A 23,284-nucleotide genomic window follows, 5' to 3' on the forward strand; every position below is an offset into this window, starting at 1 on the left:
AGGTGTTTAAAATTACGAGGGGAATTAATAGGGTGAATGCACAAGACAGTTTCTTATCCAGCATAAGGGAATCAAGAACCAGAGGACATGGGTTAAGGTGAGAGGGAAAAGATTTAACATTTAACACTGTTTTGCTGGAAGGTGAGGTGGTGGGTATATGGAATGAGCTGACGGAGGAGGTGGTTGAGGAAGGTGCAATAACACCATTTAAAAGACACTTGGACAGGTACATAGACAGGAAAGGTTCAGAGGGATATGGGCCAAATGCGGGCAACTAGCTCAGACGGGGGGCATCTTGGTCAGCATGGAGGAGCTAGTTCAAGGGGCCTGATTCTGTGCTGTACTTTAGGACTCTTAAAAAATAAAATTATCGAAGAAGATCTTTACATCTGGCTCTCTGATCCTTTAACTGGTTTAGACCTTAATCTATTGGCTATCTCCTGCCTCAGATACGGTTGAAACATTACTATCCTGAAGCATAAGGTACACAAAAATGCTGGAGAAACTCAGCGGGTGCAGCAGCATCTATGGAGCGACGGAGATAGGCAACGTTTCGGGCCAAAACCCTTCTTCCTTCTTAAATATGATCCTGAAGCATGCTTTTAGTTGTGCACATCAGTTTCTATCCATATTTGCTTTTAATACATGATTCTTCCTCTGATGTTATATTATTCCTCCTGGAAAAGCATCCAAACTATATTGTGCACTTTGCCTATAAATAAATAAATGATCTTGAATCTTCCATGCAGGAAACCATGTAATTGAATTTGCATCCATTATTGATTCATTATGGAACAGTAATCTGATAATAGCATCAACAGTATTTTCTGGGTTCTCTGCATCTCTGCTTTGTGGTCCTTAAGATCTACAGTACCTGTCCCACATGTTAAAAATAAAATGCCAAATGCAGGAAATAATAAATGCTGGAAGTAGATAACACTAGACCAGATACATCCTTTCCCCCTCAATTTCAGCATTCTGATGAAGCTGCTCACTTTGATGTCCTGGTCCATTCATGTGCCTTGGTTAATTTCACTCTCCTTCTTGAAGCATCATCGAATGGAACTCAAACAGGCCATTTGACCCACCATAATTACACTAACTAGTGGGGACCCAAACATTATCAATCTGATGTACCAGCACTTGACCCACAGCCGAGGCAATGCAACAGCTGGAGACACTTGCCCTTTATCTCTTCCCATCCCCTCATCCAAGATAACTAACAATCCTTCCAGCTGATATATCAATTTATCTATCAATCTGATTGAGTTTTTTGAAGAAGTTTTAGTGGTCTGATAAACGACTCCTGGAGTTTTCAACAATACTTATTCACAAGTTCAAGTTGCAGCATACAGGTTTAACAGGTCTGGCCACATCGGTGGTCAGCGCTGAACTAACGCGCGCAGGGGAAAAAACGCGCGAAAACATCAGCCCCTTCGAAGTCACGTGACCGCGGCTTCTGAACGCCGGGTTCGATATCTGCGTGCGCTAGCAGGTGCCGCTACAAAGTAACCAAAAAGGTGGATGAGGGCAAAGCCATAGACATTGTCTATATGAACTTCAGCAAGGTTTTTTGATAAGGTTCTGCTCTGGAAGTTTAGATTGCAGGTCATGTCAAGAGAGTTTATTGTCATGTGTCCCACATAGGACAATTAAATTCTTGCTTGCTGCAGCACAACAGAATATTGTAAGCATAAATACAGAACAGTTCAGAGTGTCTATATAGCATAGACCATATATATACACACAAATAAACAGATAAAGTGCAATGGGCTGTTATAGTTCAGAGTTTGTTTGATGGTGAGTTTAATAGTCTGATGGCTTGTTTGATGGATCCAGGGAGAGCTGGGAGAGATGGTCAACTTGGATGAGTTGGGCTGACGGGCAGATTTCTGTGTTGTACAATTCTATGACTATTTCCAGCATCTGCCAGTATTAGCCTTGTCAAGGGCATCCAATGGCAAGGGCATGTCTTTTTAATGAATGAAAGCATCTACAAGCACCATTTTGTATAAAATAATAATGCATTTGGTGTCTAATGGTAGTCTTCCAATAAAACATTGTTGCCAGACCTGTACTTATTTTGGCTGGGTGAATCACTTGCAACCTTAAAATCTTGAGGTAAAAAGATAATGATTTACTACAATGTTAGCAGGACAGCCTTTTATAACTCTCTTCCTTTTTTTGTTCTTTTAGAAACGCCAGGTTCTCATGCAAATCAAAGTTCCCCTAAGTAAGGACTTGTCTATCGGCTGCAATCATACCGAGGAACATTTCAGCAATCAGTATTATCATCCATGTACAAACAAGGCTGAAATATACTTCTATCCCTTCACACATCATCCACATAATCCTTGTCCCTAAAGGGATCTTCTATTTACATTGTTGTTGTTTTCAGGATGACTGCTTTTGATTGAAATCTATTAGGTGCCCTATCTTCTGATATTCCATGTAAGCCAAATGATTATTTGTCTGTTATGTTTCTGGGTGAAGGGCAAGGCAACAGTGTCATTATTATGATAAACGATTGTGTCTGGCCCTTCTTCATTTATCTTATGATTCAAAATGTAATTAAGTTTAACCTACTGATTTTTTTAGCCTTATTGTGTTGCATTTCATTTGACAAGGTTAACATTCAATCTCCAGAACTGTATCTCTAAGTTCATTTCTGGCACGTTGTTTTCTCTATTAAATCAAAGTGGCACCTCTGTCAGTTCTGCTCCCAATGAGAATTATTATCTGCCCCATACTTGCATTAATATCCTTTATTGGCACAGACATTTGCATTCATCTGAGATTATTCAACAATTTAAAATTTGTCTTTTTATTTTAAAAAATGTTAGTCCATTCAGCTTCACTTCATTGTATTATGTCTCTTAAATTCCTGTTTCATGAAGGGATTGTAAATTGAGGACTATTGTTATTATTCGCTCTTATGATTTTGGTGTACTTCCAATATTTACTTATGACGTAGAAGGAAGCCAATCGGCCCACTGAGACTATTCTGGTTCTCAGAGCGACCCCATTCACCCACTCTAATCTATTCTATAACACATGTTTATTAACACAATCCTGATTCCCCAATAGCCATCTCCACTAGGGGTAAGTTACAATGGCCAATTCACCGAACAGTCTGCATGTCTTTGAGCTATGGGAGGAAACTAGATCACCTGGGGAGAAACGCATACTGTTACAGAGAGAATGTACAAACTCCATACATACAGAAGTAAAGGTCAGAAGTGAATCTGGGTTGCTGAAGCTGCAAGAAATCTGAATTACCTACAGTGCCACTGCGCCACTCATAGCTCTTGGAGTGACTTTATGGAGTTAAATGGGATGATATATTATTAAAGCACATTACTGAGACGTATAATATGGCGTTATCCAGCAGCTGACCATGGAAAACCAGTTAAAGATCAAATTTACAGTTTTGTATTTCACAAGGCTGTTTTCAACCTTTTTGTAACCTTTATTCAAAAGATTGATTTTATCATTTCTTTACTAGAAAACATGGTATTTTATAAATGTTTAACATCAATAAATCATTTATGAAAGTGGTTCTCACTTCCTTCTGTATCTTTTCATGAGCCCATGAGGTCTACTGGAGCACTTTGTTTTTAAGCAAAGTGGACAGCGCCCCGCTGCGTGCAGTATCCATGCAGTGTAGACATTGATGAGTAAGAGTCTGGAAGATAAAGATATAGTTCTATATTTAAACAATTAAATAAATTAGATTATCTACAAAAATATTCAAATACATCAATTGAGTTTATACTGGTCTGGCAGGTCAGGTGAAACATTGCATTTTTGGGAAATAGATAAAAAGAGGTTCATGGCAAAAACTCCTGCAGTAAGGATCTGCAGCTGGATGAAACTGGGCACAGAATAAAATACAAGATTTGGACATTGGGATGCTTAATGGTGGTGTGGTGGAACAGGGAACAGTTATCTGGATATTTTGTTCTAAGAAGCAGTCACACCTTTACATTAATTACTGTAGAACTGCACAGTCTGAAGGAACAGGAGGATGAGACGAGTAAGGGAATCTAACCCTTGCACCTGCCCAGTACTTTCAAATTCACTGCAGCCTGTATAGATAAGAGCTGCAAACTGCAGGAAGGAAGACCAAAATGACCACAGTAAATCACGAGCGGAATAGATAAGGTGAATGCACAGTCTTTCCCCCCCACCAAGGACTAGCTGGTATACGTTTAAGGTGAGACGGGAAAGATTTAATGGGAACCTGTAAGATAACTTTTTCCTACAGAGGGTGGGGATGTGGAACAGGCTGCCAAAGGGGATAGTTGAGGCACGTACTATAACAGCATTTAAAAGACACTTGGACCAGACATTGATAGGAAAGGTTTGGAGGATATGGGCCAAACTCGGGCAAATGGGACTACTAAGTCCCAAGGGACATCTTGGTCGACATGGATAAGTTTTGACGAAGGGTCTATTTCTGTGCTATACGACTCTGTTGATGGAGAGAAAAGGTATGTAATTATAGGGGTTATTAAGAGTTAGCAGTTATTATTTGCAACTTCCATCATAAACCCCAAAGTGATATCTGCCAGAGTAGACAATATCACCTCTGCACTGGTAAGCAGATTTAGAGGGGAAAGATCCAACTGCTGAGGTCCATATGTGAACCGATGACATAAATAGGATCAGGTGGGAGGTTTTCCTCAAGTGATGTGAGCAGCTAGGGATGAAACTGAAAAGCGGAACCACAAATGTAATAATATTTGAATTACCAATTTAGCTTAATGAAAATTGTCATAGAGACAGGGAGTAGAAAATATGGCTCAAAGGACGGCTTAGGAGAAAGGGATTTCAATTTATGGGGCACTGAAACTAATAATGAGGAATGAGGGAGCAGTTCCATTGGACACACACACTTCACTATAGAAACATAGAAACATAGAAAATAGGTGCAGGAGTAGGCCATTCGGCCCTTCGAGCCTGCACCGCCATTCAATATGATCATGGCAGATCATCCAACTCAGTATCCTCTTCCTACCTTCTCTCCATACCCTTTAGCCACAAGGGCCACATCTAGCTCCCTCTTAAATATAGCTAATGAACTGGCCTCAACTACCTTCTGTGGCAGAGAATTCCATAGATTCACCACTCTCTGTGTGAAAAATGTTTTCCTCATCTCAGTCCTAAAAGATTCCCCCCTTATCCTTAAACTGTGACCCCTTGTTCTGGACTTCCCCAACATCGGGAACAATCTTCCTGCATCTAGCCTGTCCAACCCCTTAAGAATTTTGTAAGTTTCTATAAGATCCCCCCTCAATCTTCTAAATTCTAGCGAGTACAAGCCGAGTCTATCCAGTCTTTCTTCATATGAAAGTCCTGACATCCCAGGAATCAGTCTGGTGAACCTTCTCTGTACCCCCTCTCTGGCAAGAATGTATTTTCTCAGATTAGGAGACCAAAACTGTACGCAATACTCCAGGTGTGGTCTCACCAGGACCCTGTACAACTGCAGCTATAATCAAGCTGGAAGCATTGTTTCAAATAACCTGAGCTGCAGATAAGAGGTTAGAGGTGTAGGTAAAGGGAGGGGGTGCTGTTTCAGGTGACGAGAAATTAAGAAAGTTAGAGTGAAAGGACAAGGTGAATTATATTAGATAGCAAAATGTATAACAATACGCAGAACGTATTAGGAAATAATATAGTATACATTGGAATAGTATACATCCTTATTAAAATCAGAGCAGGGACAAAATAGTGAAAAACACACAGCTGAAGGCTTGTCATTTGAATGCTCATGGAATTCATTTCAAGGTAAATCAATTCACACCACAAATTGAAATAAATGGATACGAACTAATAGTTATTATGGAGATGGGTGTACATGTGCAGTGATCATGGCTGGGAGCTAAGTTCATAATAAATTCATAAGACACAGAAGCAGAATCTGACCATTCGGCCCATCGAGTCTACTTCGCCATTCAAACATGGCTGATTTATTCAGGGATTTTGAACTTTTAGAAGAGTGGTAGCCCAGATAATAAAAGGTGGGATAAAGACAGTAGAGAGAAAGCATTTTAGTTTGTAAAATCCAAAAGTAGAATTTGTTCAGGCAGAAATGAGAAATAGCAGAATGGTAGACAACATTAGTGGGACTTAGCAAAAGGACCCAAACAGTAATTTGAATGTGGGGCAGAGAATACATCACAATGTTAAAGGCTTCTGCAACAGGTGCAATACAATAATCATGGTCGACTTTATGTACAGACTGAACAAACCAAGCTAACACAAACTGTGTGGTAAGTATAATTATGGAATGAATACAATACAGTTATCTAAATGAATATGTTAAGGGACCAAAGATAGATTATATTAGATTAGGAGCATAATGAGAAAGGATGTAATTAATAATCTTGAAAGTTAGGGGCCTCTGGGAAGAGTAATCATAATGTGATAGAATTTTATATTAGGATTTAAATAGCTTTGGTTCAATCAGAAACCGTTCTTTATTGTAATCAAAACAAACTACAATGGATCAAAGTGTATGGATGTATTGCCCTTAAATTACATCATTGTGATAATAGATTTCCCATGGTTTTATTGAATGGTGGAGCAGGTATGAAAGATTGTATGGCCTATACATGCTTATATTTCAGCAGTCTGAAGGGTCTCGACCCGAAACGTCGCCCATTCCTTCTCTCCAAAGATGCTGCCTGTCCCGCTGAGTTACTCCAGCATTTTGTGTCTACCTTATATTTCTTATGTTCTTATATTCCTTTTCTAGGTATGTATCATCAAGATGTGATAGGAGAAGGTTATAGGAGAAGAATTAGGTCATTTGGCCGATCGAGTCTACTCCGCCATTCAATCATGGCTGATCTCTGCCTCCTACTCAATTTTTCTGCCTTCTCCCCATAACCCCCGACACCTGTTCTAATCAAGTTTTGTCTATCCCTGCTTTAAAAGTATCAACTGGCCTGGTCTCCACAACCCTCTGTGGTAATGAGTTCTGCAGATTAAATACCCTCTGACTCAAGAAATTTCTCCTCACCTCCTTTCTAAAAGAGCGCCTTTTAATTCTGAGGCTATGACCTCTGGTGCTAGACTCTCCCACCAGTGGAAACATCCTTTCTACATCCACTCTCATAAGAACAAATGTAATTACAGGTACAACTAAATGTTTGCTTTCAAGCTTCTAGTATTAGCTTCTCCTGTTAACCTATGTTAAGGTATTTTCATTGCATGGTGGAATACTGAGGCACTTAGATTTGGACTGACTCACTAGATCAATTTATCTAAGTTCTCATTTCAGTGGTCATTCATGGCTCACACTCCTCCCTGCTTAAACTTAGAATTGCATGCATGAGTGGTCAATCAGTGAAATCAGGATTGGACCTGCGATGTGTTCAATAGTTAAGGAGTCAGTTGATGTTGATGCATTGTATGTGCAGAATAGATATGTGGTTGCTGATACCTGTACCAGTGTGATACTATATAAAGGAATGGATGCCAAAACGATTTCCAGTCAAGCACAGCCCACCAGACAATCTTGGCCAAGTGCTGCCAAACATAAGTTTAGGAATAAATATTATGCATCAACAGCAAGTATTTATATTTGTAGCATTTAGTTCAAAGACAATAGATGCACAGGTATAATTTTTGCCTGTAGGTCAACTGCAACCAATCACACTGCATTGGTATGGCACAGCCAAAAGTAGAAATAGTCATCTATGAATAGTGAGTCTCTGGAACTCTCTGCCACAGAGGGTAGTTGAGGCCAGTTCATTGGCTATATTTAAGAGGGAGTTAGATGTGGCCATTGTGGCCAAGGGGATCAGAGGGGTATGGAGAGAAGGTAGGTACGGGATACTGAGTTGGATGATCAGCCATGATCATATTGAATGGCGGTGCAGGCTCGAAGGGCCGAATGGCCTACTCCTGCACCTAATTTCTATGTTTCTATGTTTCTATATGGGCCACCCATCATCAATGTTACTGCTGTGCTCTGCAAATGAAGAAGGGACTCGGTCCAAAACATCACCCATTCCTTCTCTCCAGAAATGCTGCATGTCCTGCTGAGTTACTCCAGCATTTTGTGTCTATCTTCGGTGTAACCAGCATCTGCAGTTCCTTCCTTTACTCTACAAATTCATCATGTATCGCACTATCACTGCAAGCATTTCACAGGAAATAATTGTAAGGCTTTTCCCATCAGATCTGTATACCAGGGTTCATTCCCTTTCAATTTTGCAAGGAATATGAGTTTCTAGGTAATGTCAAAATTGAAAGGGTGACCTCTGTGTGAGAAAAGGGTTAATAGGGATGGTTGATTTATACCAGAACTCTGAAAAATATAACTTAGAAAGAAATGAGCTTATCAGCAGAAGCCAGACTGCTGGTAGAATAAAGTAACAATATACAGAACAGAGAGAAATTCTAGATAAAAAGTAGCAAACAGATAACAACTTCAGCAGAAGCCTTGGGAGTCTTTGACGTCAGGAGATGGTCCGAGACATTCCTGGACATTCTCGTGGGAATGTGGGCTTTATGTTATGATTGGACGAAACTCGATGGGGAGGCATGAGGTCGTGACCATAGTGAAAAATGGTATAAAGATAGAAAGCATCTCCATCTTCTGTGTGCCTCTAGGGGACATCAGAGGAGAGGCACCTATTCTGCAGAATATGAAATTAATAAAAACACTTCTTTGTCTGAATTTGTCTCAAGAGCATTTGTGATTTTTGAATCTCACACTATGTTTCTATATGGGCCACCCATCATCAATGTTACTGCTGTGCTCTGCAAATGAAGAAGGGACTCGGTCCAAAACATCACCCATTCCTTCTCTCCAGAAATGCTGCATGTCCTGCTGAGTTACTCTAGCATTTTGTTGTCTATCTTAGGTGTAACCAGCATCTGCAGTTCCTTCCTTTACTCTACAAATTCACCATGTATCGCACCATCACTGCAAGCATTTCACAGGAAATAATTGTAAGGCTTTTCCATCAGATCTGTATACCAGGGTTCATTCCCTTTCAATTTTGCAAGGAATATGAGTTTCCAGGTAATGACAAAATAGAAAGGGAGATCTCTGTAATCTTTGCTGGAAACTCTGCAGAATTAATTCACCTTGCCCAGTGGCAGAGCACTAGGCCGTGGCCATCACATGACTCACCACAGGCCCACTGGAGGCGTCGGGAGACATCTTTGGGCTGGGCTGGGCTGGGGCCCATTTCCGGTTGGCGGGCTTTTTGCAGAGGGTGTGTTCGCAGTCAGCAAGACACGGTCGTGAGGGAATTCTCCTTTGGAGCCGGCAATCGTCGATTATAAAAGCGGAGGACTAAATATCCGATTCAATGCGCTCCACTGCAAAGTACGCCAATGTATAACGCGGTGAATGTTTGGTGCATTTTCTTCACGGTCACGTCGCCATCGCCGTCGCCATCTCCTTCCCGACGCCAAATTTTGTTTGGAAAACCTGCCAGGTTGCCCAGCGTTTATTGACTTCGCCTGCCCTTAGGAAAATAATTTGCTGCGTTCTTTATTAAGATTGTTCTTTATGAAGAACGTAATTGGGGAAAATTACAGAAAAAACCTTTCCAGTAAACCTTAAAATGATCATCCCCAGAGCTGGGTGCTCCGTTTGAAAGTGCACCATAATAATTTAGTCGATACTGGTGATTTAGCAAGCACCGAAATTAAGTTATAGTTCTTCCCGGATCGTTTTGGCATATGCCCCCAACTATCTTCTGAGTATTCCTGAAAATGACCTGTAGACTTTATCATCAGACAGCAAGCTTTCTTTTGATTCTGCATTGATTTCTTTATTGACAATGTGTGCTATTCAATATGTTGTGTGATTGATTAAAATTCTAGTTGCAACAAATTGCACTTAATAGAATGGGCACCTTTATGCCCCTGTTAGTGTAGTATAACAAACGCACAAAACGTGGGGAAGAACAAACTCAGTGTCTCCCAATGTTTTTTTCGTTGACTGCTGGGTGAAAAGGGATATCATATGTATGAGAATGCATTTACCTGTACCTAAAGTTATTAGTTGAGGTTATCATGTAGTTAAAATAGTGATGCAATGCAGTCATTATATTTACATTAATGTTACGGGATCATTAATTTCCATATTCATGCTATTGCTTTGAACTTTCTGGTGTTTTTCCCTCAGAGAAAATTGTACAGGTTGTGTTCCTTGGGGAAAAGTTAGACCTAAGATAAAAACATGGAGCTATTTACATGTATATAATGATTTTTCTCTAACTTCATGGTTTACCAGCTTTACACCACCAGTAATCAGCTAATTTGCTTCTGCCAGTTTCCCCTTGCAATACCATTCTCAAAAAATGAAATTAATGATATTCTACAACATTGTCAGTTGGTCCATTCATATTACTTGTCTGATCAAATGTGTATTTCCATATTTGTAAATAGTGTCTCCCTTCTAGGTATTGGAATCAAATGTAATTGTGATTTAGTTTTAATGTAAATAAACATAACTTGTGAAATTTCAGAACAATGATTACAAGGGAAGGAAGAAGAGTCCCTCGATTGGCTGCCTCGCTTTCTCGGCATATACCTTGTCCTTCATCAGTGCAAAATGAAAAAACAGTGGAAAAACCACCAATCGTTACTACAAGCCTAGAAACAACAGCTACCGCAGAGCAAATTGCTTCTGCAATTGTCCCCACATGTGATGCAACTGTTTCTGATTCACTGGAACTCCAGGTGAAGACATCAGAGAGTGAAGAATGTCTTCAGGTGCCAGTTGATGCAGACAAACCAGGTGTGTACATGACTAGAAAACAGATTTTGGGAGTTATTTGGAAGATATTAAGGAGTGTCTAGGTATCAAATCTGATGTTGGTATTGGCTGTATAAGGGAAGATAGTCTTTTAGGAAGGAACTGCAGATTCAAGAAAGTTTATTGTCATGTGTCCCAGGTAGGACAATGAAATTCTTGCTTTGTTTCAGATGCTGGTTTAAACCGAAGATAGACACAAAATGCTGGAGTAACTCAGCAGGTGTCCTGCTGAGTTACTCCAGTTTTTTGTGTCTATCTAATGGAAGATAGTAGGTGGAGAGTGAAATTTTCCATGCAAGCTCAACACAGAAGCGAATCACTTTGCCTAACACATCGTTGCTGGTTTCAATGGTGTGTACGGACCTCCACTGTGCCATTTCTGAAAAGTTATTGGGGTGGTTTGTTGTTGAAAGCTAAAATGCAGTTTTTATATCTGTTGCAGATCTAGTGTATAAAAATTCTGGCCACATTTGCAAAAAAATAACTGCAGCAATTCCAGTCTTTTCTCCCATGTCGACTTTTTTCCATTATATTGGATATTAACATTAATCATAAGGGACACGTTCCATAAAATTGGCCAGGCATCTCGACTAGTTTGGAAAGGGACGAAGAAATAAAATGTTCCTATAAATATTTTTAATTGTTTATTTAAATCTTTGATCTTCAAGTTCATCCCAAAAAGCAACAGAAGTAGTCTTGTGATATTTAAGGATGTGTAACATGAGAAAATGGTTAAATACAGATTGTGACAAAGGTGGAATGTCTTGAGAAAGTTAAAGATTAGGAAGAAGAACATTTCAATATAAGAATGGAAACAATTAGCTATCCTTTCTTTACATTTCTTGCAAATCTAGTGAATTTCTTGTCCCTTGATAATATTCTCTGGTTGAGCTATGGAACTGTTTGAGCTCTTAAGAATAGATAATCTATCACAGTCTGCAAGCAGTGATTTGTTTTGTCTTTCTCTCGGGATTGTTACCCTTTTTCTGCCCACTGAGACTGCTGGAGAACAACTAATAGTAATGAGGTTAATGCCGGTTGCTTATCTTCTGATATGATTCCTAACTCGTAAGTGTATGGAAGTATATGCAAGTGTCCTTCGGGCTAGTTATTACTTGTGATTGTGGACCATAGAAGAAATTTATAATATAAGATGGTTTAACTCGGACTATGGGCACCCAAAATTTGGTTATTTCTACTTGGAAAAATCTGGTAAACAGCATTCTATTTGAATTCTGGCTTCATGACATTAACAATGTAATTACAATAATTTTATTTGGTTAGGAAAAATCTAAAGGTTTATCCTAGGATGAAATGACAGAATTGAGGTAGCCTGATCTAAAACGTGTATAAGAGTTATGTATTGTATTGTTTCAGTTCCAGGTATTTGTTTTAATTAGGTTATACACATCATAAATACCGGCTGTAGATATCAGCTGTCCATTTCCCTCCAGATGCTGTCTGACCCACTGAGTTTCACCAGCACTTTGTTTTGTGGTGCTTTTATTTCCACTTTCACACATTGATGAAATCAAGAACGAATCGACCATTGTTTAAATAATTTCACTGAAAATGGATTGTTATTTCATTAAGTTTAAGAAGGAACTGCAGATGCTGGAAAATCGAAGGTAGACAAAAGTGCTGAAGAAACTCAGCGGGTGAGACAGCATCTACAGAGCTCCATAATTGCTGCCCCACCCGCTGAGTTTCTCTAGCACTTTTGTCTACCTGTTATTTCGTTAAGATTTGATTATATGTATAAATAAAAGTTGCTCCCTATTTGTCTTTTTTTGTTGGCCGATTCAGATTATCATTTAGCAATTGAATTTTCTGAGGTCAGGTTGTGTAAGGTCATTCAACCTATCATTTCTGGGTTGTCACTTTGAATGAACTTTCATATTTAGCCTAGTTCCCTGCCTTTTTTTAAAAAAAAACTCTGCACAGTTTGTATTGTCATTATGTCCAGATGTGAAATTTCTGTATTCTGTTAATAACCTGTTCTATGTGTGTGGCATGTATTTTTTTTAAATCCAATTCCCTTTTGATTATTTAGGCAGTTTTCTTAAACATGTGCCCCATTCAAATAAAACATAGATAGGCTAAAAGCTCATAATTTTGAATAGCTTCAGTAGAGAAGGCCTCTGGAGAACAATTCTAGTTTTTTCACTGTGTTCATATATTTTATAAATTGAGGATTCTTCTGTTGCAGAAGAACTTCCTGCAAAGACTGAAGTAGTTGAAGATGTGAATGATTTCATTAAACTACTGGAAGAGTTTGAAGAGAAAAATATAAATCCAGTATCTGCACTGTTACAGTTTTGCCAACGAAAAGGATGTGAGTTGCATTTTCAGGAAGTGGAGAATGCAGGTATTGTCTTATTCTGGTATTCATAATTATTTTACATATGCCTTTTTAAGGAATGATAGTTGTTGGATTTTTAATTCCAAACCTGTTCTTTGCTACCAATAACTACTGTGAACTGCGACTATGACGTCAAGTCAAGTTTATTTGTCACATACACAAACGAGATGTACGTCCTACCTTCTCCTGTTGTAAATTACAGAGAGCATTATATTTTTATAACTTTTTATAATCCTTTGTTTTAGAAGGCCAATTGATCAAACCATCAAATTGTACAGCTAACTTTATATTGTCAAATCATTTATCATTTAAAGGGATGGAAAATGTAAGATTGTGCAGTTAATTGCTCTTACTGTTACTGGATAAATCCACAGTGGGGAAATATGTTCAAATTTGTTGATGACTTTATGTTAGGGGATGAGGTAAGTTATATAGATGACAGCAGAATGATGCAAAGGGATATGAATAGATTGAAGTCACAGTGAAAAAAATATGTTATGACTGAACACAAGTTTTCATCTTCTGGTGATCCAATAAGATAGTATTTCCCTGATGTTCCAAAAAGGAGTAGAGGGATTTAAGAGACCATGTACAGAAATTGGTGAACCCATGTGAAAGGTACAAAAAAAATTCAGCATAATGGATTATTAATCATTATTAGAGGATGTAGCAGAAAAGGTTGGAGTTTAAGATCCAGGTGCCCAAACCTTTAACAGGACTTGGCAACTCGGGAAGGATTATTTCATCCAGGGCAGATTTTCATCCAGGGCAGATTTTCATCCAGGGCAGATTTTCATCCAGGGTAGATTTTCCATCCAGGGTAGATTTTCCATCCAGGGTAGATTTTAAATCTTAAATGCTTATGACACTAAAATTGGGACCAGTTTTCCTTGATAGTATTCCCTTGCTTTATTTAGAGAACTTGTCAGGGAAGGGTTCAAAAGCACTTTGTGTACTAGTTCGCAGAAAGATAGTAAATGGGACTGAGATGTAGATCAACGATAGTCTAATTATATTTTCCGAATGAGGAGTTCAAGAGCTGAATGGCAAAAATGCATATAGTGCAATATAAAATCAATGCATAACAATAACAGACTAAGGCTTCAGTTGTCTAGTTAAAACAAACGTAGTCAACAAAGAAAAATCACTAAGCCAAAAATAAGGTGGAAATAAAGTAGAAATTTAGCAGATTGAAAGATTCAGAAAAGAAGAGTTGATAGCCAAGGTTTTGTTTTGAGTGATGGAGAATGTGGACCGGGAGGTTCGGTCAGAGCATAGCAGTGGGAGTAGCAGTTATCACAATGAACTAGATGCTGGTTTACAAAAAAAGAAATGCTGGAGTAACTCAGAAGGTCATGCAGTATCTCTGAAGACATAGATAGGTGATGTATTGGGTCGGGACCTTAAAGAATCTTTAGCTGGAGTGTTCCTGTGTTATTCTGTTCTATGTAAATTATTTCATTTGGACAAATCCAGAACATAGGAAAAATGGGGTTATGATTCAGGCCTCTTAGCAGTGCTATTGGGGTGGGAGATTGCAACCTTCACGTGGTCCGCCCTGTTTCGATGAATGCAATCGACCAGGCGTGCACAATCAAATAAGATCAAATAGAACAAGTTGTCCAATGACTTTAGCTGTGCACGCCATACGCAAGAAGAAGCAGTGATATTGCATAGTACTCTCTCAAATAATCCAGAGCACTCATGTCAAATCAATGTGTATGTCCGTGGTTATTTTAAAATTTCAGGATTGAGGTAAGTAGTTTTTAATCGTGCAACCAATCTAATGATCTAAAGTCATGAAAATACATTTGAGTTGCGGATCAACAAAGTCATCAATGAGTAACATAACTGGAGATAAGAGTAACTGCAGATGTGTTAGAATCTTGAGCAAAACACAAAGGGCTGGAGAAGGGACAGGGTCAGGCAACATCTGGAGGAAATGAACAGATGTTCGGGTCAGGACCTTTCTTCAGGTTGGTCTGTGTTCATAACATAACTAGTTTGAAGAGCTGAATAACCAACTTTTCCTGTGGTTTTTATTATTTGGCCATTGCTAATTCTATTACTCAAATATTAATTTTGTTATTTCTACAAGCTGGTTTAAAAACTGACTAACATTACCTTTATTTTATTAGGAATTTCTGCTATCTCCTGTTATTCTCTTCGTGCTGTTGTAAATGGATTTGAGTTTAAAGAAGGAACAGGTGTCAGCAAAAAGGAGGCCAAATATAATTGTGCTGAAATTGCATTGAAACAACTCTATCAACAGTTGCGGTTGTTTACTTCGAGCGGTAAGGAACCTCTCTCTATTGGAGTGATATAGCATTGCTTATAAAATTGTCTCAATATCCTTTGTATTTGGATCATGCCTGATTAAAGTAAATCCTGTCTAAAGGGTCGTGCAGATAAACCCATTAAATAGCACTTTCTCCCAGTAGCTGGGTCCCCATTTGATTGTGTCTTTAAAGAACACTGCTCATAATAATTGAATATTCAGGTGTTTCTCATCAGAAATATTGCAAATGATTGTGGTAATAATCGCATTTTCTGATGTGTTTTATATTTTAATTCCTGTTGGGGAGGGGGGTTGAATCAGGAAATCAATTTTACAGATAATGTCTGTATCCAAGAAGGTAGGGGGCATGTGATGAGACACTATTAAGCAAAAATGCTTAGAGAGCAAGGAGGGAAGAGACAAAGACTTTAAGACTTTTGCCTCCATCACAGTGAGGAGGTGTCTGGTGAACTCGCTGTGGTGGATGTTAAATTTGTGTTTAATGTGTGTTTTGTTATTTTATTATATGTATGACTGCAAGGCAACAAAATTTCGTTTAGACCGAAAGGTCTGAATGACAATAAAGGATACTTTGATTTTGACTTTAAGAACTTGCCCTCCTCCCATCTAAACTAACCTAAACATGCCTTCCCCCAAGTGACAATGTACATTATTATATCCTGTTACTTTTCACAAAATCACAATTTTTAACAGTAGACCAGTTTAAATTGCCCCAACAAGTATATATGCCATCTAAAGTTCAGATTTGATCATCTCGTCCATAGAATATAACACATTTTCTTTGCCTGTGATTTTATATCTTGCACAAAATATTATACCCTTTAGCAGTGCACTGAGGATGGCTTGATTGTATTCATGTATCGTCTTTCCTTTGACTGGATGGCACATACAAGCTTTCACTCTTCCTTGGTACACATGACAATAATAAACTAAACTGTATAATCACATAATGCAAGTACAGTTGCTACCTTACAGCTCCAGATACCTGGCTTCCCATCTGATCTTGGGTGCTGTGTGTGTGTGTGTGGAGTTTGTGCAGGTACTCGCATAACACATGGACAAATAGTGGATGAAATTTAGTAGAGAATTGTGAAGTGATATATTTTGGCAGAAAAAAAGAATAATTCTTCATTGGAATCCTCCATTCACCTACCTTAATTCACGCTTCCCCTTTTAATATTCTTCAAAATGTAGATCTATCTGCATCTTATGCGGAACTTGAGTTGGTGCACTGGGATGGAAAGTTTAGTTATCAAGAGGATTGCACATTAGGAATGTGCCATTCCATTTAAACTAATTTGTACAATATAGAAACATATAAAATGATCTTATAGAAACATATAACATTCTTAGGGGACTCGACAGGCTAGGTGCAGGAAAAATGTTCCCGATATTGGGGGAGTGCAGAATCAGGGGGCGTCGCAGTTTAGGAATAAGGGGTAGGCCATTTAGGACTGAGATGAGGAAAAACCTCTTCACCCAGAGAGTTGTGAACCTGTGGAATTCTCTGCCACAGCAGGTAGTGGAGGCCAATTCACTGAATGTTTTTAAGAGAGAGTTAGATATAGCTCTTAGGGCTAACAGAATCGAGGGATATGGGAGAAGGCGGGAACGGGGTACTGATTTAGGATGATCAGCCATGATCCTATTGAATGGCGGTGCTGGCTCGAAGGGCTGAACGGCCTCCTCCTGCACCTATCTTCTTATTGATGTGCTACAATGTTGAGAACTCTGCTCTATCATTCCCTTCGCTCTATTTATTGTACTTGAGTTTGAACTGGTTATATATATGTCTGGTATAGCTGACCTGTTTGGATAGCATGCAAAACAAAGCCTTTCACTGCACCTTGGTACATATGACAATAATAAACCTAAACCTAGATTTAAAGCAATGTGTGCAAGGGCTGAATAGGGATTTTAAAATTGCTCCGTTGTTTTGGCTCTTTCACAGGCATCCAATTGGTGACATGGAGCAAATGTATTTAAAGAGTATCAATTGACTTCTACATTGTGTGGCAGAGTCGTATCTTTCAAAGGCTAGCAGCTGTCGTTTACATACACAGAAATTGCCAGTGTAAACAATCTGGATTATTGCAGTTATTTGTGAATGAAGTGATGTTTGCTCATAAATAAGGAGTGGCAATAGTCTTCTCAAATTAGGGATTTTTAAAAGCTGCTTTAATCAATCAAAGATTAAATATGTTCAGTAGCTTTACATAATTAAAAAAAAAATCAGATTGAATCAATTATCGGCCCTCATTTTAATGTGAAATTGGGTATGGCAGGCATCCGATTTGGGGAAAACAAATTTGAAAAGGAAGGGGTAGCCAGTTTTAACATACAAATCTAATTATCAATGACAGAATCAAGCTTGATCTGCTTATTTAAAGACCACCTTTGCTTGGCAACTTCTTTCCCCATGGCTGTCTCCTGCCAAAAGGGGCAAGTTAAAATCTCTCTTCCTGGAGATGCTATTTGGGTGTGTGCTGAAACGTTTGCGAGACCAAGCATAGGCTTGGCGATCATTTCGCTGAACACCTCTGCTCAGTCCGCGTAAACCTACCTGATCTCCCCCCCCCCCCCCCCCCCCCACACTGACCTTTCAAGTTCAAGTTCACATTTATTATCACATGCACCAATTGGTACAGTGAAATTTGGGTTACCATACAGCCATACGAATAAAAAAGAAAAGAACAACGCATGATAGAATGTAACATGAACATCCCCACACGTCGGAATCAACGTTTCCCACTGAGGGAAGGCAATAATGTTCAGTCCTCTTCCTCTTTGTTCACCCGTGGTCGGAGCCCTCCACAGTCGCTGCTACGGGCGGCCCGATGTTCAGGCCCTCTCGCCGGGATGATCGGAACTCTGACGTCGGAACGGAAGAACATTCTCAGTGGCTTGGAGCTCCGAATCGGCCACTTCCTACTTAAGACCGCGGTTCCCGAAGTCCACAGGCCGAGCTGGGCAGAGATTCAACACTGGTGGCTCTTGGCAAAGGGATCACCAGGACTCCGTGATGTGAAAGTCAGCGGCGCCCGTGGCTGGAAGCTCCGCAACCACAGGTCCACGATGTCAAAGCAGCAGGCCCAACACTCCGGAGCTTCAAACGGCAATCCACAGTAAGGCCCCGCAATGGAAAATCAGTGCTGCACCGCTGCTAGATGGTCTGGTTGATCTGCGGCAGGAAAGGCCGCGCCAATCCAGATGGTAGGCCGCGGGGGGGGGTGGGGGGGAACCATGACTTGACTTGACTTTTGGTTTCACCAGCAGTGTTTAACAGCAGTGTTTATATATAGTCCCCCCCCATTTTAGGGCACCATAATGTTTGGGACAGCAATGTCATGTAAATGAAAGTAGGCCTGTTTAGTATTGGTGCATATCCTTTGCATGCAATGACTGCTTGAAGCCTGCGATTCATGGACATCACCAGTTGCTGGGTGTCTTTTCTGGTGATGCTCTGCCAGGCCTGTATTGCAGCCATCTTTAGCTTATGCTTGTTTTGGGGGCTAGTCCCTTTCAGTTTTCTCTTCAGCATATAAAAGGCATGTTCAATTGGGTTCAGATCAGATGATTGACTTGGCCACTCAAGAATTGACATTTTTTTAGCTTTGAAAAACTCCTTTGTTGCTTTAGCAGTATGTTTGGGATCATTGTCTTGCTGTAGAATGAACTGCCAGCCAATTAATTTTGAGGCATTTGTTTGAACTTGAGCAGATAGGATGTGTCTATACACATCAGAATTCATTACGCGACTACCATCAGCAGTTGTATCATCAATGAAGATAAGTGAGCCAGTACCTTCAGCACCCATACATGCCCAGGCCATAACACCCCCACCACTGTGTTTCACAGATGAGGTGGTATGCTTTGGGTCTTGGGCAGTTCCTTCTCTCCTCCATACTTTGCTCTTGCCATCACTCTGATATAAGTTAATCTTTGTCTCATCTGTCCACAAGACCTTTTTCCAGAACTGTGGTTGCTCTTATTATTGGCAAACTGTAACCTGGCCATCCTATTTTTGCGGCTAACCAGTGGTTTGCATCTTGCTGTGTAGCCTCTGTATTTTTGTTCATGAAGTCTTCTGCAGACAGTGGTCATTGACAAACCCACACCTGACTCCTTAAGAGTGTTTCTGATCTGTCGGACAGGTGTTTGGGGATTTTTCTTTATTATAGAGAGAATTTGTCTGTCATCAGCTCTGGTAGTCTTCCTTGGCCTGCCAGTCCCTTTGCGATTAGTAAGCTCTCTTTCTTCTTAATGATGTTCCAAACTAATTTTGGTAAACCTGAGGTGTGGCTGATGTCGGTAATAGTTTTTTTTCTTGTTTCTCAGTCTCATAATGGTCTCTGATTTTCTTGGCACAACTTTGGTCCCCTTGTTTATGTAGCAATAAAAGTTTCCTAAGGTGATGTAAAGACTGGAGGGAAAACTTGGTGCTGAGACCTCGCTTATACCTGCATTAAGGAGGCATTTAAACACACCTGAGCAATTACAAACACCTGTGAAGCCATGTGTCCCAAACATTATGGTGCCCTGAAATGGGGAGACTATGTATAAACACAGCTGTAATTTCTACATGGTGAACCAAAATGTATAAAAAGGCCTTAAAATCTGACAATGTGCACTTCATCTGCATGTGATTTTTTATTTTCTATTACAAATCTCAAATTGTGGAGTACAGAGGCAAATCAATAAATGATGGGTCTTTGTCCCAAACATTATGGAGGGCACTGTATTCTGATATAATTAGTGGTGTAGATAGAAATTACCGAATTTCAGAATTTACTTTTCACGGAAATGAAAGTCCAGTCGATTGAAATGATTTACAGAGAAAGATGTTCATATAATTGCAAAGCAGACATGAAGAGAGTAAATTAGTCATTTGGACGAGTACATTAAAGGCAAATAAAAGAACTCTTCATTCATGTGACCAGAGTAAAAAGGTCTGCTTCCTTTGCAGGGGAATAGCAGGAACAGCTTTTTGTGTTATTCCATAACTGCACAGAAGAAAGCATATTGTAGATTTTAGTTTCATTTTTAAAGGAATCCTTTTCAAATTTATAATGTGTAATACATGTGTAATGTATTTATAATTTTTAATGTGTAATAATTTATAATTGATTGGAAAAAACATTGATTACACAACGTGGGAGGATATTATATTAACGAGTCTCCAGTTGTGTGGGGGCAGATTTTGTATACGATGGAAATGATTTTCTGATGCCATTATAATTGTTCAGTGAAAGTGTACATTTAAAGTATCTGCAGGATAAATCGGCGTGTTAACTGGTTTTCATGTACAAAGAATTGTCTTTACTGGCTTAACAAAAAACCTTTTACATTTTCTTCATGCAAGTATGGCTAAACTTAGATCAAGCTGCCCCAAAGGTGTTGATGGCCTGTGCTATGTTACTTCAGTCTGTGTTGTGAGAGTACTGCTGTATTTTGAGATTTTGACCTAGCAATGATGAATGAACAGCAGTTGTGTCCAATTTAGGATTGTGAGTGAGCCAGAATAAATGTTGTAGGAGACAGGACTTGTGCTACATTTGACCTTGTAAACATTGGCAGTTTGCATTTAAGAGATGCTACCAAAAAAATGAATTGCTGCAGTATATAACATAATGAACCGAGCATTATAAAATAAGTACTGGACATTGGTGAGAATAGCAGAAAAGCAGAATAATAGAGAATAGCAGAATAAAGAAAAACAAGCAGTTTCTATTTCCTATTTTCAGATTTGCAGTTTTCGGACTACAGTAAACTCTCGCTTTTACGGACCTCTTTCAAAGGGATTTTGGTTATAGCAGAAGCACATACCAACGGCTGACTGCACTGCCCCCGGATCATACCACTTCCCCACTGCATACTAGCCCCAGCTACTCGCACCACCTCCTGCCACTGGTAGGCCACGCCTGCCACTAACCAATACCTGCACTCTGGCTACCCACCGGTGACTCTGCCGATCGTTGCCTCTGCCCCGTCAAGTCATCTAGATACCAGCTCCAGAGTTGCTGCCTGACCTGCTGAATCACTCCAGCACTTTGTGCCCTTGTGTGTATTAACCAGCAACTGCAGTTGTTTGGGTCTACTACTTATATAATCATAATACTTAGTTATAGCGGGCAGTCGGCAATAACAGACACTATTGTCCAACCCCCATCCCCCATGGTTTGTTACAACAAGAGTTTACTGTACCTTGCTTTTCCAATCCAGCTGGTGGTAATGATGCATTTTTAGGAACAAGTGCCAAAGCTATTTGTATTGGATGTTGCAAGTAATTAGAGAGTATTTCTTCACACTCCAGAACCACCTACTACAGTAAATCAATAATTGGTACCTGTGGCAATTCAGTGCTAGACTGGTGCATTTTCTGGACTATTGCATATTAATCCTATTGATATATTTAATTTGCTTACGTTTGGTGTTATTGTACATAGAACAATGCACCACAGGAACATGGCCTATTATTATGTCATATGACACCAATTTACATTGCATATTTGACTGCATATTTACATGCTAGAATTCACAACTTGTTCATGTCTGTCAAAATGCTTCTTAAATGATACTCTCATATTTGCTTTCACCATTCCCCTTCAGACTAAAGAGTCCAGACCTGAAACATCGTCTATCTATTCCCTCCTGATCTGCTAAGTTATTCCAACACTTTGTATTCTTCTTTCTATAGCTAATACTAAAATCCAGCCAACATCCTGTTGAACCTCCTTTGCACCCTGTCCAAAACCTTAATATCCTTCTGTAATATGGAGATCAGAACTGCACATAATACTCCAAATGTGGCCTAACCAAAGTTTTATACAGCTGCAACATGACTTGCTGACCTTGTCTATACTGAGAAAGAACGGGTTAATATTTTGGGAGTATACTGTTATCATAACTGGGACAAATGTTTAGTAAAGATAGACTCAAAATGCTGGGAGTAACTCGGCGGGACAGGCAGCATCTCTGGAGAGAAGGAATGGATGACGTTTTAGGTCGAGATCTTTCTTCAGAGTTGAAATGTCACCCATTCCACTCCAGAGATGCTGCCTGGCCTACTGAGTTACTCCAGCATTTTGTGTCTATCTTCGGTGTAAACCAGCATCTGCAGTTCCTTCCCACACATTTAGGACGCTTGGAAAAATAGAGCATTAGAGAACAGCAAATGAAATACTCCAATTAAGGACATTAATGAGTGGAATATAACAGTGAAAGGTGACTTATCCTTCCAGTTGAAGGTAGACAAAAATACTGGAGAAACTCAGCGGGTGAGGCAGCATCTATGGAGTGAAGGAAATAGGCAACATTTTCATCACAGACTGATGTGAAGGTGGGGGGGGGGGGGGGGGGGGGGGGCGGGAAGAAGAAAGGAAGAGGCGGAGACAGTGGAGAGCTGAGAAGAGCTGAGAAGTGGAGAAAGCAGGGACTACCTGAACTCGATGGATCCGTGGCGTGTTCCCAGAGCAGACTGCCCAGCTTGATCGCCGACCTGGCTGGCTGGCGGTGAAGCCCTCCCAGTAGACTCCTCTCCTGCACGTCGGAACATCACCAGCTCCGCTGCCCCCGGGACAAGCCACCAGATTAGAGAAGTCAATGTTCTTACCGCTGGGTTGTAAACTTCCCAAGCGAAATATGAGGTGCTGTTCCTCCAATTTACGGTGGTCCTCACTCTGGCCATGGAGGAGGTCCAGGACAGAAAGGTCGGATTCGGAATGGGAGGGGGAGTTGAAGTGCTGAGCCACCGGGAGATCAGATTGGTTAATGCAGGTGTTGGGTGAAGTGATCGCCAACCCTACGTTTGGTCTCACTGATGTAGGTCATC

At 39.9% G+C, this 23,284-nt stretch overlaps 2 protein-coding genes across 3 annotated transcripts in view; both read left to right on the forward strand.

The window, feature by feature from the left end:
- Positions 1–3,556, forward strand: part of rnaset2l (ribonuclease T2, like) — a 34,375-nt gene extending 30,819 nt beyond the window's left edge. The window contains exon 10 of the mRNA XM_055663718.1: positions 2,197–3,556. Within this exon, the coding sequence (XP_055519693.1) occupies positions 2,197–2,364 (168 nt within the window). The 3' untranslated portion in view covers positions 2,365–3,556. The remainder of the gene's footprint in view (positions 1–2,196) is intronic.
- Positions 3,557–9,191: 5,635 nt separating this feature from the next.
- The window catches only part of LOC129714193 (adenosine deaminase domain-containing protein 1-like), a 33,837-nt gene continuing 19,744 nt past the window's right edge, over positions 9,192–23,284 (forward strand). The window contains exons 1-4 of one of the 2 annotated variants that reach the window (XM_055663712.1): positions 9,192–9,352; positions 10,503–10,774; positions 13,002–13,160; positions 15,293–15,448. In XM_055663712.1, coding sequence (XP_055519687.1) covers positions 9,336–9,352; positions 10,503–10,774; positions 13,002–13,160; positions 15,293–15,448 — 604 coding nt within the window. In that variant the 5' untranslated portion in view covers positions 9,192–9,335. The other variant, XM_055663711.1, reaches the window with a different exon arrangement.

Source organism: Leucoraja erinacea, chromosome 38, assembly GCF_028641065.1.
Source record: "Leucoraja erinacea ecotype New England chromosome 38, Leri_hhj_1, whole genome shotgun sequence".
Lineage (NCBI taxonomy): Eukaryota > Metazoa > Chordata > Chondrichthyes > Rajiformes > Rajidae > Leucoraja > Leucoraja erinaceus.